Here is an 18,015-nt window from a genome sequence, read left to right on the forward strand (position 1 = left end):
ATATATATATATATATATATATATATATATATATATATATATATATATATATATATATATAAATCTTGACTTTTCGCTCAGGAATTTTCGCAAAGACCTAGAATTGATTTTGATGAAACATATTCACTTGTAATGGATGCAAGCACTTTTTGATATCTAATAAGCTTTATAGCACATGAAGGACTTAATATGCATATGATGGATGTTGTAACAGCTTATATGTATGGTTCACTTGATAATGAAATTTACATGAAACTCCCTGAGGGATTCAATATACCATATGCACACAACGCCGAATCTCGAGAAAACTACTCCATAAGATTGAACAAGTCTCTCTATGGGCTGAAACAATTTTAACGAATGTGGTATAATCGTCTTATTGAATATTTTCTTAGAGAAGGATATACAAATAACTCCATTTGTCCTTTTATTTTCATAAAAAGATCAGGAAAAGAATTTGCAATAATAGCTATATATGTGGATGACTTAAATATTATTGGAACTCCTAAAGAGCTTCCAAAAGCTATGATTTTTTTAAAGAAAGAGTTTGAGATGAAGGACCTAGGAAAGAAAAAATTATGTCTAGGTTTACAAATTGTACATTTGGGCAATGGAATATTTGTTCATTAAGAAACCTAAATAGAAAAAGTGTTAAAACGCTTATATATGGACAAATGTCAACCGTTGTCTACTCCAATGATTGTTAGATCATTAGATGTAGATAAAGATCCTTTCAGACCTCGAGAAAAGAATAAAGAATTGCTTGGTTCTGTAGTACCATATCTCAGTGAAATTGGAGCACTAATGTACCTTGCTAATTATACACGTCCTGATGTATTATTTACTGTAAATCTGTTAGCAAGATACAATTCTTCACCTACACGAAGACATTGGAACAGAGTAAAACATATACTTCGTTACCTTAGAGGTACAATAGACATGGGTTTGTTTTATACCAAAGTATCCACATTCCAATTAACAGATTATGCAGACGCAGGTTACTTGTCAGATCCTCATAATGCTATATCATAAACATGTTATTTGTTTACATGTGGGAGTATAACTATTTCATGGAGATCGGTAAAACAAACCATAACAGCAACATCATCTAATTGTGCAGAACTTTTAGCATTACATGAGGCAAGTCAGAAATGTGTTTGGTTGAGATCATTAATTCAGCACATACAAAATACTTGTTGTTTATCTTCTAAAAAATTAAATACAACGACCATATACGAAGATAATACTACATGCATCGCTCAATTGAAAGATGATTACATTAAAGGAGACCGAATAGAACATATTTCTCCAAAGCTCTTTTTTACTCATGATCTTCAAAGGGCGGTGATATAAGCATCCAACAAATTTGTTCATGTGATAATCTTGCAGAATTTTTCACAAAGTCACTCCCAAGTAGAATTTTAATCAACTAGTATAAAAGATTGGTCTTCATCGAAGAAATGATCGTTCAGCTGAGGGGGAGAAATGAAATGATATTGTACTTTTTTCCTTCATTAGATTTTTACCCACTGGGTTTTTTCTAGTAAGGTTTTAGCGAGGCATATCCTTAATGGACATCTAAGGGGGAATGTTATGAAGAAAGATAAAAGTGGATGTTCATCCTTATTCTTATTTTTCATCTTCATATTCCCTATTAATAATTGTGATTTTCCATCTCCCTTGAGTCCTATAAATAAGATCCACATTGCAATGTAAATTGTACTTTTGAAAAAGATACCACAATATTAATTTCTCTCTTCTCTTTCTTTATTTGATCTTTATATTGTTTTATATAGTTCTATAACAAATTAAACATAATACAAAACATTATGGCTTTTAGATATTTTGAATTTTTTTTAGCAATTAGTTAAATTATTATAAAATACAACAATTAAAGCAAATATAATGTGTTATTTTTAAATTTTACACACATTTAACTAAATTAACATTTATCATTTGAACTAAACTCACTCACCCTTTTACATAATTATTAGAAATACATAAAAAAAATACTTATATGAGATAGTAAATCATTACTTTCAACTTAAACAGAAATTTAAGTTGAGTACCCGTACTTTTAGTGTAAACTGTTATAAAATTTTAATTTATTTTAAAATAAATTTAAATCAGAAGTGACGTAGCATGAAATTATTCTATTTGATTGATTGAAAATATGGTATCCAACTAAATTTAAAGGTACCAGAGTGTTCACATTCTTTCTTTTTAAATATATCAACCGCATGTCAGCCAAATAACAAAAAAGCACTTTTTAGATTTTTTTAAAATAAGTGAGACCCGCAAAATTGAAGAAGAGAGAACATGCATTATTAGGTAGGACACAAATAACCCTAACAAACTAGTAACCCACACATCAACCACATATTCTTCCAAAAATAAATTATTTCCCTCATCACACAAGCCAATAAGATTCAAAGCTATAACCCTATATTTGACACCTAATACTTTAAACAACAATCCTTTTATCCACTATTGTCATCCACCACAAATTCTCTAACAAAGAAAAATTAATATGGCTCACGCTTGAAATCCTAAACCCCCATTAGTCCAATAAAAACAAAATGTCTCCAATTTAATCAAATTAATTTATATAGAACTGCACTCTCACACCATAGGAAATATTTAAATAAGAATTCAATAGAACAAATATACTTATGAGAGCCTTGAAGAAGGTAAAAAAATAATCCACTAACAATACATTATAGACTTACATAACACAAAACTATATCTCATAAATAGGTTTCTACTCTCCCAGCTAGGAAGCTTCAACTTGATTTGATCCACCATTGTATACCAAAAATAAAGGCGAGGAGGTTTACCTCACATAGGGAGGCCTAAATTGTAAAATTTAATCTGATAAACTTTGCAATTAGGTACAAATGTTGCATCTACCAACCCAGAGTCGACTGCATTACCTCCAACCCATAAGATTTTGTTGAAATTATTTTTTAATCCTGAACATAGTTCAAAAGGGATCAAACTCTTTTTAATAACTCTAATGTTCACCCAACTCCTCCCACCAATTAACAACGTTGTAGAACCATATTTTGCAGGTTAGTGATCAAAGAAGCTCTCCTGAAGATAAATATGCTTTTGATGATGACAACAATTTTCTGATGATAATAACTAAAGTGCAAGCATAACAAGCTGTTAGATATGCAAGCAAACAAATCTAATGTTTAATGATCACTACAAATATTTTATGATGATGACACCAGAATAAATCTTAAGCCTCGTCTCCAAGAAGAAGTCAAGCAAGTGTTTGTATGAGTGGATTGTCTGACAAGTCTTAAAGCTTCAAAGTGTGAAAGCTCGCCTTATCGTGTCTGAGTGAACAATATGTTATAAAAGCATAAGGGTTTTATCATAGAGTTATATGGCTAATCACACACACACACACACAAAAACAAGTTTTCAAACTTATTTTTCTATAAAAAATATTCCTAAAAAATGTTTTAAAGTCGTGTCAGTTGAATCAGTAGGTGTTAGAAAAGTTCTAGACACTTTTTATACTGACCAATCGAGTGGAACTTATACACAATTGATGGGTTAGTGCAAAAATACATCCTAAACGTTTCTTTCTTTTTAAAACCATATAAACGATTGATTTTAGGTCAACCAATTGATTGGAGCATGGTGTCAGTTGAATCAGTAGGTGTTAGAAAAGTTCTAGACACTTTTTATACTGACCAATCGAGTGGAACTTATACACAATCCATGGGTAAGTGCAAAAATGCATCCTAAACGTTTCTTTCTTTTTAAAACCTTATATACGATTAATTTTAGGTCAACCAATTGATTGGAGCATGGTGCCAATTGATTGGCTCATTAATTTTTGCCACAAACAAATTCCTTTTTTGTGACAACCTCTAACCTATAAATAGAGGTCCTTTGCCTCATATTTTCATATCCAATATCAAGAGTTTTAATATCTCACTCCTCACTTTCTTTAAACATATTTTTTCACTTTCTCTCACATATAAATTTATAACCTCGGTTCTAAATAGATGTGTTATTTATAGTAGTGACATTTTTATATTTATAGATAAAATCTTGATACCGTAAAATTAGGTTGTGTCATAACCTAAGTGTGTCACAATTGATCATTAAGTTGCTTCCAAGTGTTGGCGTAAAGTTGAGATAACATTACTATGCTAATGAGTGCACCGTTTTTTCCTTATAGGGCTTGATGGCTCCATAATGTCTTGTAGATGTGTCGTGATTTGATTTTTTGTTTGTTTTTGCAATTAAGGTAGAAAGTTTGGATCACATCTCTAAGCTTGTTGAGAGTTGAGATGTCTTGATGAAGTTCAATAGCCCCGTTATTGCATTGGAGTGTGCTGCTATTACTTGCCTTATGTATTTTTCTCTGATTTTCTTCCATTCTCCGTGTTCCATCTCTCTCTTTACTTTTTCATGGTAACTTTCATAGTAAAATGATATGAAATTGTCTGATTAGGAAGATTTCAATATAGTTTAGTCCTTTTTGTGAATCTTTGGACTCTTTATTAAAACCTACAAAACAGAAATGCATTAATAATAAATCATACTTCAAATATTTGTAAACACTCTATCAAATCATAATTCGACACATTTTTATCACCTTAAAAGTTGTAACATGAACTATGTTAATTTTATTTTGTTGTTGATAAACTTGGCAAGTGTCAACTTTACTTTTTTATTCCAAATAAAAGCCGTCTTTTCCGGTCCCCAAATCCAAAGTCGCACATATTAAAATCATCACCCACAAATTCAAATTTCCAATTTTCATATTTCAATTTTCAAACAAAAAGGTTTCATTCACATTCGCACCTTTTCATTTTTAATTTCTTCTCTCACCTCCCAAACCAAATCCACTTTCCTTTCTCACTCATCATACTCCCAGTTTCCCTTCCTTCTTTTCACTTAAAAAAAAGAGAAGATAATCTATTCTAATTAATTAACTAATCAACCCATTAATCAATTCACTAATCGCTGTTAAAGTGATAAACTTATAGAGTGAAATGATTTTAAGTTATAGTTGTTGATTAGAACAAGAAAAGAATAAAGAGAGAGAAAAAAAACGAAGCATGGTGTTGAGAAAAGTGGGGAAGTATGAAATTGGAAGAACAATTGGTGAAGGAACCTTCGCGAAGGTTAAGTTCGCTCAGAATACTGAAACTGGTGAAAGCGTTGCTATGAAGATTCTCGATCGTAGCACCATCATCAAGCATAAAATGGCCGATCAGGTACTCGTTTTTTGTTCTAATCATGATCAATTTCATTCAATTGTTGTTAATTTTGGTTAATTTTAGAGATTTTAATGTGTTGTTGTTGTAGTTGTTGGTGAAGTAGATGGTAGATATAACCTAAGGAATATATTTAGTTTGCGTGTGTGTTTGAATTGAAGAGTTGTAATTGTAATTGATTTTGTTTCAAGTAGAATTTGATTTTATTAAGTGTGTTTGGTTCTGATTTTGTATAATTGATTCTGGTTATGTAAAGTGATTTATGTTTAGTTCTATAGCGACGCAAATTGATTTTGAATGAATTGATTTTGTAGAATTGATTCTGGTTAAAAGTGAGTTGGATGTAAATCGATTTATGTTTGGATAATCTTATGTAAAATTGAGTTGATTAGTGAATTTCAATATAAAAAATCACATTTAAACTCAAAAGCTATAAATTTTAACTTCAAGTAAAATCAATTGTGGAGTAAGAATCAATTCTACTTTAAAAAAGAACCAAACATCTCAAAACTATTCCACAATCAATCAAGACATGCAGTGAGTTCACTGTGTTTTTTACTCGGGATGTAGAGTGATAAAATGTAGCTTTTCTACTAGATCGAAAAATTTACTTCAAGTTTTAGGCTAATTTAGCTTTTAGAGTAAGAACATTCACTCATAAGTCATTTCAATTTAAGCTCAATTGTAGAGAAATGAATTTTATTCAAAATCACTTTTGATTTGATAACGCCTACTCAAACATAGAGTGTTTTCATTGCTTCATTTTATAGTTTCTACAAGTTAATTTTACTGATGCATTGCATGTGGTTATAGGGAGTTTCGGTGTGGTTATTAATAATACTACCATAAGGAATGTGGTTGTGGATGTAAGTCTTTTTAATTATTGAGTGATGGTAAATGTTTTGATTGAATTGGCATCCCGGTAAGTGACGAGCGACTGGGGTTTAAGACGTTTATTTTTGCTTGGACTTTTTTCCCTTTTTTAAGATACAAGAGGTTTGATGCTTACTATATTTGTGATTGCTATGGTTTCTATTTACATTACTATGTTTGCTATTTGTTTATTTATTTGTTTTAATTTAACGCAGATCAAGAGGGAGATTTCTATTATGAAGCTAGTCAGACATCCATATGTTGTTCGCCTCCATGAGGTATGTCATATGTTATTGTCTGTAGATATTGTTTCTTTCTCCTTTTTAAAGGTAATTAAGGGGCTGTTTGGGTTCTGATCTGAAATTAATCATTTGTTCTCCAAGTCCTGATGAATGTGTGAAGTGTGAAATAAAGTTAACTTGTAAGCTTCTTAAGTCTTTTAAGGTTAGTAAAGTAAAACCTAAATTATAAATTTTCGGTTCTTTAACTGCGTGAGGAGAGGAGCAATATTGTAGGAATCATTTTTGAATTTGACTTGGTTTGGAAATTTCCTTTTCTCTTGTACTTTATTATCCTTCAAAATATATGGTATAGTAGAACTGCTCCAACGATCCAATATTAATAAATGTTTCTATCTTGTTTGTTGTCACTGTTAAAAGTGCTTCGTTCTATTTTAAATGATGGTTTTCTTCAGGTTCTGGCCAGCCGTACTAAGATTTATATCATATTGGAATTCATCACAGGTGGTGAATTGTTCGATAAAATTGTGAGTAGCTAAAAATGGATCGATGGTTTTTTTTTTTGTTAAGCTTCAATCGTGATTTTTATTGGCACTTTTTTCTGGCATTGAAGATATAATGAAGATAAGAATGGTGCAGGTACACCACGGGCGTCTCAGTGAAGCTGAATCTAGGAGATACTTCCAACAGCTTATTGATGGTGTAGATTATTGCCACAGTAAGGGAGTTTATCATAGAGATTTAAAGGTTTGCACTGACTGAAACCTGGAATGCTTTCTTCATCCATATCATAGTGTCGTCTAACAGTTTTCCTCCCCCTTTGCAGCCGGAAAACCTTTTACTTGATTCACTAGGAAATATGAAGATTTCAGATTTTGGTTTGAGTGCTTTGCCAGAAAAAGTGAGATTGTTACACATATTCATAAACTTGACTTGAAATTATGATTCCATGTAGATCAGATCATATATAGGTTTTGAATACTATACACATGCTTAAATTTGTGAAAATTTTCATAGGGGGTTAGTATGCTGCGTACAACTTGTGGAACTCCAAATTATGTAGCTCCTGAGGTAATATTTGTGTTGTTCACTGCGCTCGTAATATGATTTTATGTCAACTTTGGCTACTCACTATGTTAGTATTCGAGCTTTCTTTATTTGACATTTATCTTTGTGATCTCAGGTACTCAGTCACAAGGGTTATAATGGTGCTCCAGCAGATGTTTGGTCCTGTGGTGTTATACTCTATGTTCTAATGGCGGGATATCTTCCCTTTGATGAGCTTGATCTTACCACGCTATACAGTAAGGCATGGATTTAGACATCAAATCTGCCTTTTTCTGTTTGTAGATGGAATTTCCATTGTTGAATACTCCACCGGTCACTATTATAAGGAAAAGTTCATTTTGTATCTATATACTAGATACATTAGTTTATTCATTGAATAACTGATGTAACTATTCTAGTCTATATTGACGAGATACAAAATGAAGTTTTGCTTATAATAGTGACCAATTGCATATAATGACATAATATGTCGGCTGCATTATCTAAGAGGTGCTGGCTGCTGTTCATACAAGTTCTTGTGATAATGAATTTTGGGTCAAAGGGCTCGGGAGTCAGGACATACTACATAGTCTAATAATTTGTTCAAAAGAAAATTCATACTTTTATCAAAGGTGATGATTTTTTCTTATTTCCTTGCAGATTGACAAAGCGGAGTTTTCATGCCCTGCTTGGTTTCCTATGGGAGCGAAATCTTTGATACAGAGAATTTTGGACCCAAACCCTGAACATGTAAGAATTTCCTTTGCAGAATAATTTTTTTTATTAATGTCTAAAGAGGTTTAAAACATGGCATCTCAGCATCAATCAATTTATAATTAATGTTGTCTGAGTTCAGAAACTGAAAACTAATTGTGTTCATGAAAAAATTCATGTTACATCTCAAGGGATCTAGAATGTCATAGTGTGTCATGATATGTAGTTATCAATCTTGGTAATGAAATTATTTTAGGCTAGAATTTTGTCATAGATCTGCAGTCTAGTGGATACAATATATACTTCATTGCAATATTTGACCAGAGTCTTTCTCATTCTCATCCATGTGTGTTCGTGTGCATGTTGAATTCAGCGTATTACCATTGAGCAAATTAGAAATGACGAGTGGTTCCAAAAAAGCTATGTTCCTGTCCATCTCCTCGAGTATGAAGATGTAAATCTGGACGATATAAATGCTGCGTTTGACAGTGATGAGGTCTGTTTATATTTTAACTCTGCATTACGAGAAGTTATATATTGTAGGAGTTTTTAACATTTGAGCTAATTCACCTCAGCCTCTCTGAATGTACCCTATCAGCTTCGAATTGGAATGGATTGGACACATTGTGAATGTTCTGCCCTCCTACCTTGATTTTTTTGGAGTACAAAATAACAATATCAGTGGAAGATATTTGTTGAGATATTATCGTATTTGTTATGATACTATTCTCTTCTTAATTGATCCCATTCCCTAGTCTTAGGGATTAAGTAGGTTAAGCCTTATGTATATTTATTATATACTCCTCTCTCTTTTATACAAGAAAATTTAACATTACTCAATCTTAAGTATATTTAAGTTGCAAGATGTGTTAAAAGTAGGACAATTAATAACGTTGAAATCTTTGGTTACTCAAAACTCAAAAGATCAATGATGATGAAGGAGATATTGATTGAAAGGTACTGATGAAAGCCAAAACTATCGTCACAGTTATCTTAACTTTTTACGCCCCTTCAATTCAGGAGGAGACTTTCTGTTTCATGCACATTGATTTGAAAATTGTATCAGTTATATTGACATACTGATTATTTTGTTATTGAAGGATCAGAGGGATAATCCGCAATGTGAGGTTGAGGACACGGGTCCTTTAGTTCTTAATGCATTCGACATGATAATGTTATCTCAAGGCTTAAACCTTGCTTCAATCTTCGATCGGGGACAGGTATCTCTTTTATGACTCAATAATCATGTGCAAATAATCAAATAACTGCCCGTTTAATATGGCTTGCTATGAAAATATGCATAATTGATCTCCCATATTCTGTCATTATCTTAAGGACACTATGAAATACCAAACACGCTTCGTCACTCAAAAGCCAGTGAAAGTGGTTTTAACAAGTATGGAAGTTGTGGCACAATCAATGGGATTCAAGACGCATATTCGTAACTATAAGGTTGGTAGCTTATAATATATAGATTAGGTCAATTGTTTATTTTGTAGCATTTTTCACTTATCTATTCTAAAAAATCAATCTTAATACATTGTATCTGCTGTTAGTTCAACTTAAGATTAAGCTTGCCTTATTTCTTGATTTTATTAATCTGAAGTGGTCTTTGGTCTATATTTTCAGATGAGAATAGAGGGTATTTCAGCAAATAAGAAATCTCATTTCTCAGTTATATTGGAAGTAGGTTGATAAATGATAATTCTCTTCTTGACTTTAAACAGTCCCTTAAACATTTCGGCTAACAATTTCATTTCTTGGTCTCTTTTTTTGGTGTGTTCAAAAAGGTTTTTGAAGTTGCTCCCACATTTTTCATGGTGGATATTCAGAAAGCAGCTGGAGATTCCAGTGAATATCTCAAGGTCAGTTTTTAAAAGTTGTTTGTATGGTTGGTGTTATACCCCACCATTCTTTCCATCAATTTATTGTACTTTTAACGAAAAAAATAAAAAAACCTCTTCTATGTTACAGTTTTACAAGAATTTTTCTAGCAACCTCGAAGATATCATTTGGAAATCGCCTTATGAAACAAGCAAATTGAAGACCCCCAAGAATAGAAGCAAAAGACCCTAGTTTTGTTGCTTGTGGTGTCTTTTGTTTTTTATTTAAAAGCAGAGGCGAACAAAATCTATTTGTGAAAATGGATGGAGAAAAAAAGTCTAGCTGCATAAAATATATATTTATATGGAAGTGTTACGTTACAGAAGACACCCGAGTCACCTCTTTAGTATCTATAACCAATTCAGGCCTTTTTATCATCCACAGATACAAGAACAGATTCAAATTCAAAAGAGGAAAAGGAATCAGGTGTAAACTGTAATGACAAGAATAGCAAGTTTGGTGTTTGTAAATTTCCTTTTGTCCCTTTTTTTTTGGTCTTGCCTTTACAATGTATCCAGATTTTACAGTTAGAAGAGTGTAAGTGTTGATTGAGTATGTACTAATAGTTTTCGTGTTATCGGTTAACACTGTTGTATATTAAAGTGCATGAATTATGTTTAGTTCATATGTTTTCTTTTTGGCGCTGCATCGCTAAATCAAACAAACTGCTAGTGAACTTCCAATCATGGTTTACACTTGAATTTGGACTACTTTTGATGTGCAAACCATTTGTGCAAAATTTATCGTATGTAAACGGATTGTCACCTAGTCAATTTATGGTATAATTTTGTTTTTATGAAGCTACATTCAAAAATCAAAATTTAACTTCCTTTAACAATTCAAAACTTGTCGATCTATAAAGTACCTATGTGTTATAGAAGTAAAGGTAGAAATGTGAAAAAAATTATCTGCTTTCGGTCATCTCTTGATAATAACTTATGAACTTTTAGCTGCATCTTATAGAGGATATAAGAGAAAACCACCAACATTCCCACAAGAGCATTGTCCATTGACAAATTTATGTAGCCTCTTACTATCTCTAACAATGATTTCCCTACTAGTCAGTGTCGAAATGTACTTCACAAAGTTATGGCAATCCCTACACATCAAGGTATTCTTCACAACTCTTATTGGCGAAGAATTCGGCAAATTCTCCAACCCAAATGCAATAGCTAGCTTCTCACTATGATAAATGGTAGAAGAAGTCTTTTCTTCATGTTCTTTGTCACTTATTTCCACATTTTCTAACATCTCATATCCAAGATTCTTCGCTTTCGCAAGTAAATCCTCCAATGATTTACTTACCAGTGAAGTTTGGACTTGTGCGATGTCATTTGTTTCAAATGAATACACTCTGTCTTTGATACTAATCCAGCTCCAATCTTTTAACTTTTCGACTTTCTCTTCTTTCATTATATTCTTCACCAAAGAAACTTCCTCAAACCGCCCGGCTGAGACGTACGTATTCAATAACAATTCGTATGTCTCTGTATCTTTTAGTTTGAGACTTAATAACTTTTCTGCAGCATCACATCCCAATTCTAGATTCCCTAGGCTTAGACAACCAGCAATCAGTTTCGACCAAATAAGCTCATTAGCCTCATAATCCATTTTTTTTATAAAATCGAAAGCTTCCTTAAGCCGACCAAGCCTCACTAACATATCAACCAAACAAGCATAATGGTCCATCACAGGTTTAAGTTTATATTCCTTTTGCATAATTTCAAAGTAATTGAATGCTTCGTCGGCCATACCGGCATTTCCACAAGCCGCTAAAACACCGACAAAAGTGATCTTGTTAGGTCTAACTCCTACAAGTTTCATATCCTCGAAAAGATTTAATGCATGCTTTGACCAACCATGCTGTGCAAAACCATTAATCATGGAAGTCCATAGAATCATTGTTCTGATAGACATCTCAAGAAAAACTTTGCTTGCTTTCTCTATGCTTCCACATTTGTTATACATCTTAATTATAGAAGAACCTACAACAACATCGGATAAAATGCCAGTTTTGATCATCCGAGCATGAATCTGTTCGCCTTGTTCTAAAGCCATCATTCTACTGCAAACACTCAACACACTTGAGAAGGTAAACGAATCAGGTCTCATTCCAGACCGATTCAACTCGGCGAAAAGTTTGAGTGCTTCACTTCCACTTCGGTATGCAGAAACATTATCCTTCGAAAGTTCCATTATCTTTGCATGTCCGGCCATTATAGCATTCCAAGTAACCAAATCGACATCATCCATTCCTTTAAACAATCTTTGAGCTTCACCAGTACAACCACATTTAAGGTACAAATACAATAAAGAATTCCGAATGCGTAGGTCTGATTCGTATCCTAATTTAGCGCACAACGAATGAACTTGAATCCCAAACTCTAAGCACTTGACCTCACAACACTGACTCAATACACAAGTTAGTGTATACTCATTAGGCTGAACCTGCACTTCATCTAAAAACATCTCAACAAAAACCCTCAAACCCTTCATAGGTTTACCATTCTCGCCGCAAGAAGAAATCATTGCAGTCCAAGAAATAACATTCTTTTCTCTGATTCTTCTAAACGCTTTTAGACCAAACTCCAACCTACCACCACATTTAGAGTATAAACTACAAAGCGCGTTGCCGATACTCGTGTCAAAATCAACATGGCATTTGATTATGTAAGCATGTAATTGTTCTCCTAACTTCAAAGATTGCAAAGATGTACACGCATTAAGGGCTAGAGCAAGAGTGTAAGTCGAAGGGTAGCACTCCGAATGTAACAGCATCTCTTGAAACAAATGTATAGCGCGATCTGGCATCGAGTTTTGCACATAACCTTTCATTAAATTGGTCCAAGCAACATCATTTTTCCGGTTTATGTGATCAAATGCTCTTCGAGCACACTCCATGTTACCGCATTTGGCGTAAACATTGAGCAAAAATGTTGCCAAAAAAGGGTCTTCATGGTTACCTGTTTTCACTATGCTGCAGTGAATAATTTGTGTAGATGAAATGGAGCCATTTTCTAAGCATTGTTGTAACAAGGGAATGTAGAAAGATGTATCTACTTCTTCTTTACCCTCTTTTGCCAATGAAAGTGCTTCTTGAAAATTAAGGTGCTTGTTTGGATCCAAATGTGTTGATATGTGCCTTTTCTGTAATGAAATGCTTTGACCCTGAAAGCATAAGATGCAGGTAAATATTAAGGATCTGTTTGGATAAACGGCTTATTTGCAGCTTATAGCACAAGTGCTTATCAAAATAAGCGCTTATAAATAAGCTTGATTATAAAACTAACTATAATTTTGCAAGACCATTAAAGTTGGGAATTAGGGTATGGTTGTTGAATTGACTCTTGAACAACTTATTTGGACTAATACACTAGTAATCTCTGTATAAGTGTTTGAGAAAGCGTATACAAGTAACTCATGAGATGTTTATAAGCTGTTTTAAACTTATTTCAATTAAGGTCAGTTTGGATAAACAACTTATTATAGAAGTGCTTACCACAGTTTAAACAGAAAAAAAAAAAAGTACATAACAAACCAAAATTCATGCCTGTGAGAAAATGAAACAGAAAATTTGTACCTTATGTAGTGGAATAGAAGAAGTTGGATATTTTCTGAATTGTGGGTGGAGGTTAAGAGTTGCAGTGACAGCAACTGGAGAAGGCAAGGAAAGCATGGAGTGTAGATTCATGCTATGAATGAAGGAACGATAAGGTGAATATTGAGCAACGATTTCATCTAATGTGAACCAGTCGCTGAGTACATGTGAGACGAATAACTCCTTCCATTCCCTTTATTTCTCGGTTATTATTATTATTTAGACATAATTAGTGATCCTATAAGTTTCTTTTTTAGGAATATAGGTTGGTGATTGATTGATATTGTCCGTGGATATTCTTTTTTATTATCTTTTAATAATTTAGTCCATTAAATTTTTTTAATTAGGATTTGACTTTATATTTGTAAATATTTTTAAATGTTATTTTATGTATTTAGGATGCTAGTATATATATTTTGTTGCAACTTAATACATTTTGGATTATTAGTTTAATCTAAGATTGACAAAAAAAAGTAAAAAAATCAAAAGTGCACACGTTAGTTAACTTGAAGGACTTACTTGTAAAAAAAAACTTAAAAAACCACGTTGTTATTGTAAAATAATTTAAAGTACACCTGATATATATTTTTTCCTATTATTTATTTTTTTAACATTACCCCATATCTCATCATTTATCACCCTATTCCTTGTTTTACTTTTTTTTTTTTTAATCAAAATACCCTCATTTAAATAGTTTATCTTTTATAATTTTTCACTTTTTCTTCATTGTCGTTTTTTAATTTTTGAACTCTTTATAAAGAGAGAAAAAATTCTTACATACCATAACATTTCCAACAACTGTTCTGGCTCACAAAAACAAAACTAGAACAAATTCAACAAATTCTTTGATTTAGTGATTTCACCGGAACTCCTAAGCTAAATCTTCCGGTTTTTACACTACATACCAAAACTTCTAGGCTAAGTCTTTCGGTTAAGTGAAACCTTCACTAGCACTCCTTTACAAAGTATTCCAGTTTTTTGAAAAGTTAATGCACCCGAATTCTTTCAAAATATGTTCCAGTTTGTTTTTTTGATGTTTTTTTTATTCTTTTAACAGTGGCGCGAACGCGAGGCAGTGGGACTTCATAGTGTGTTTAGGATGTGACGCACTATCAATGTTGGCAGGTGAGGAAGAGCATATTGGTGCATCTGCATCCACTCCACAGTTGATTGACTTTTCTTGAGGATCGTACGATACGTCTCTTTTGCTAAAGTACGAGCATCATGTTGCTCGGCATTTATGATTCAATGAGGTAAGTAAATGACATTTACTTTATATTGAATAATATTAAAATTTTAGTTTTGTGTTTTATAATATGAGTACTCTTAATTTTTTTAGGAGAAAGGTCTGAAGAAAGAATTGAAGGTTGTTGGACATGGGCTGAAGTTTAATTACCCAAAGGGTTCCTCATAGTCTCCCGCCAAAGATGGAGAGGTGGATGAGTTGATGTGGTCTATCTTCACTCCAGAGAACCAGTTTGATGAAGATAGACACTAGAGTTCTTTGTGAAATAGTCCTTTGGATTGATTATATTTTGCAAAACAACAACATGGAATAAGTGTTCGAAGTGTTCAAATTGATCTAGCTTGCTAAAGATGTATAGAGGTGCATAAGTTACACATGTTGGACAAGGTGTCTCAACATGTTGCTCGACATTTGGGCCTTGCGCATCAAGACTTGATTGTTGCGTTTTGAAAGATTCTCTTATTAAAGATTGGATCAGATTTTATTGTTACTAAGTTAACAGTATGATTATATAATTTGTTGGAAAACTGCGAAGATTAACTAAAATTTAAAGAGATTTAAATTTGTATTTTTAACAAACCAAATCTTTTTTTTTTGTTGGCGATATTCAAGGAATAAATCAAATATTCAACAAAATCTGCATTACTTCTGGACGAGATCAAATCAAATTTCCATGAAGAATTTCTATATAAGGATGACATAACTGGCTTTGGAATTCAAGAATTCAAGTATTCGTTGAAGATTTTTAGAGTGCTAAGTTTTGTGTCTTTTATTCCACACTAATGCCTTAATAGGATTAGTGTAGAATCTATATGTATACCTCTATGTTTTAGTAACTTGGCATAGAAGGTTTGTCTAATTGAGTTGTAAAATTCAACATGATTCATCTTGTTGGTTGAAGTTGATCACTAGGGTTTAGTGGTTGTAATCTCCTGTCACGGGTTGTGTGATAGAGGAAAAAAGTAGGTGGGTTCTTAGATTTAGGGGGAGACTCTAAATAGAAAGTCATTGAGTAATGTTAGAAGAGGCATTGAACAACATGGGTTTGTTATTGTTTGCACTCTAGAAGTACTAAGCTACTAATAGTGAATTTCCTTTCTTTGGGTTGTGGACTCGACCCTTCAGACGTAGGTGTGGTTTCACCGAACTGAGTTAGCAATTCTTTGTGTTATTTATCATTTTTCAGTTCCATCAACTTACACAACTCATTCTGTTACATTTGTGTTGGTTCTGGTATATCTTGTCGAACCTGTTATCAGAGCATGATGTTCAGCATTTGTCCTCTGAGAAACAGAATTTCATATACAAACCTGGTATAAACATTTATAGAGATATGACATCTAGATACATGTTTATTTCACATTCCATTTAGTGATATGAGCATTACACTAGACAATGTCTCTTGTCCACTTCACCTGCCCATCAGGGGCGTGTTTTGAAGCCCTTAAGATGTCACTGAAGCAGTTGTTGTTGAACCTGCTGTTAATTATTTAAGAGTGTCACAGAGTGATGCCGTAGGAAATTTTTGTGGTTGCAAGGTTGCTTATTATAAGTTGGAGTGATTATACGACTTATTAAAAGATCATCAAGCTGCTTGTAGGACTGTTTGACCAGAACATATATATATATATTGATGTTGATGGGTTTCACAACTTTTGCCAAAAAGACTTTTACGCTTGTCGAGGCATGATATCTATTACTATTTACGAACTTGGAGAGATGTGCGGGATAAAGTTGGGGAGCATCTGCGATGGTTACCCTCTACAGATATCTCAGAGATGCTTCCATGTTCAGTTGCAAGCAACTCGGTGGTTATCCTACTCTGCTACATGTATTTATTTAATTTAGTTTATTTATTTTTCTCTATCAATTTTTTTTATTAATAGTATTAATTTTGTAACACACATATTATCATAAAATGAATTTATGTGCACGTGCTCAACTTCAAAAAAAACATTTATGAAAAGAAGCTCGAATGATGCCCGGTTGTAACTTCAAGTTGTTATTCATAACCTCTAAACATTTAACCATGTCACCTATACTATTCCGCAACATCTGCTTTAACTTCAACGAGAAGACTCAACCCTAAAAATAATACATAGTAAAAATCTCTGTTATTGGTTTTGAGTGAAATCAATGGAAGATGAAGAAGCGTGAAAAAAAGCTTTCCAAGAAATATGAAATCAATGGAAAGTAGCGTGATTTGAAGTGAGGAAGGCCCTCCCTTATATAGTAGTTGGAAACGCCAAGAAAGAAAACGATACACATGTTGAATTTATTATCTAATTAATTAGGAATATACTATAATTGATTATACATCTCAATTTTAATTGATTGTAAAACCCCTTTAGGAAGGTTTTGATATAAAGTCATTGCAAGACTTGAATGTGTTATCTTTGCTGATTATAAAAATGTTTACCAACCTTTTAATCGATTATGCAAGTGCCCCAATCGATTAGATTTATGAAAAATCTTGCTAATCGATTAGTATATTTATATAATCGACTAGGTAGTTTAAAAAGGTTTTTATAGCTTTTTAATCACTTGTTCTTGGCATGGAAAAGTTATTTTTAAGATGAAAGTATATTTTTAAGTGTGTGTGAATTGCCTTGGTACTCTTAAACTGCTACCTTATTTTTACAGTATTCAATTCACCCTGAATGACTGACTCACATGGCCTGATGAGCTTTCACACTTTTCATCAAATAAGCTCCAATATTTTGCTTGATAGTATTAAATTGTAAAAGCAATTGATCTTGAGTTATCTTACAAGATGAAGCTTTTGTTATCATTAGTGTTGAAGTACTATTGTCATGTGTTGTCGTTATCATGTGTTGTCGTTATCATAAAAAGATATAATAAGCATCTAATCATACATAGATATTTTCTTTCATCGTCGGGTTTCTGTCTTCGTCTTTGTCTAGGGAGCATGATGTTGGCATTGTTGTTGCTAGTAATTTTGACTTTTCCACATCAAATCTTGTAAGTATCTCTTTATAGTATTTAGCTTGATTTATAAATGTTCCTCCTTTAGTTTTATGGATCTAAAGTCCTAGAAAGTACTTTAGCTCAGCCATCATAGATATTTCAAAATCGTTATACATTATTTCATAAAATTCTTTGCACAAGGACTTATTAGTAGCACCAGATATAATATTATTAACATAT

The 18,015-nt window shown here is 32.6% G+C and overlaps 2 protein-coding genes across 3 annotated transcripts; one reads left to right on the forward strand and one right to left on the reverse strand.

Annotated features, from left to right (window-relative positions):
* The first annotated feature begins 4,783 nt into the window (after nt 1-4,783).
* Nucleotides 4,784-10,628, forward strand: LOC131631510 (CBL-interacting serine/threonine-protein kinase 8-like). Of its 2 annotated transcripts, XM_058902307.1 has the most exons (14): nt 4,789-5,246; nt 6,335-6,397; nt 6,814-6,885; nt 6,998-7,105; nt 7,185-7,259; nt 7,376-7,429; nt 7,542-7,667; nt 8,066-8,155; nt 8,493-8,615; nt 9,220-9,339; nt 9,455-9,571; nt 9,749-9,805; nt 9,910-9,984; nt 10,094-10,628. In XM_058902307.1, the coding sequence occupies exons 1-14, from the start codon at nt 5,088-5,090 to the stop codon at nt 10,193-10,195; spliced, it is 1,341 nt and encodes a 446-aa protein (XP_058758290.1). In that variant the 5' UTR covers nt 4,789-5,087; the 3' UTR covers nt 10,196-10,628. The 2 variants fall into 2 exon arrangements, 1 of the variants encoding a protein (XP_058758290.1); XR_009292724.1 differs by lacking the exons at nt 9,455-9,571; nt 9,749-9,805; nt 9,910-9,984; nt 10,094-10,628 and adding an exon at nt 8,695-9,076 and having other exon boundaries at nt 4,784-5,246.
* A 14-nt stretch (nt 10,629-10,642) lies between these two features.
* On the reverse strand, nt 10,643-13,828 carry LOC131631509 (putative pentatricopeptide repeat-containing protein At5g52630). The gene is made up of 2 exons (XM_058902306.1): nt 13,584-13,828; nt 10,643-13,171 (listed from the first exon to the last, which is right to left on the reverse strand). The coding sequence occupies exons 1-2, from the start codon at nt 13,692-13,694 to the stop codon at nt 10,961-10,963; spliced, it is 2,322 nt and encodes a 773-aa protein (XP_058758289.1). The 5' UTR covers nt 13,695-13,828; the 3' UTR covers nt 10,643-10,960.
* Nucleotides 13,829-18,015: the final 4,187 nt, after the last annotated feature.

This window comes from Vicia villosa, unplaced genomic scaffold, assembly GCF_029867415.1.
Source record: "Vicia villosa cultivar HV-30 ecotype Madison, WI unplaced genomic scaffold, Vvil1.0 ctg.000835F_1_1, whole genome shotgun sequence".
Lineage (NCBI taxonomy): Eukaryota > Viridiplantae > Streptophyta > Magnoliopsida > Fabales > Fabaceae > Vicia > Vicia villosa.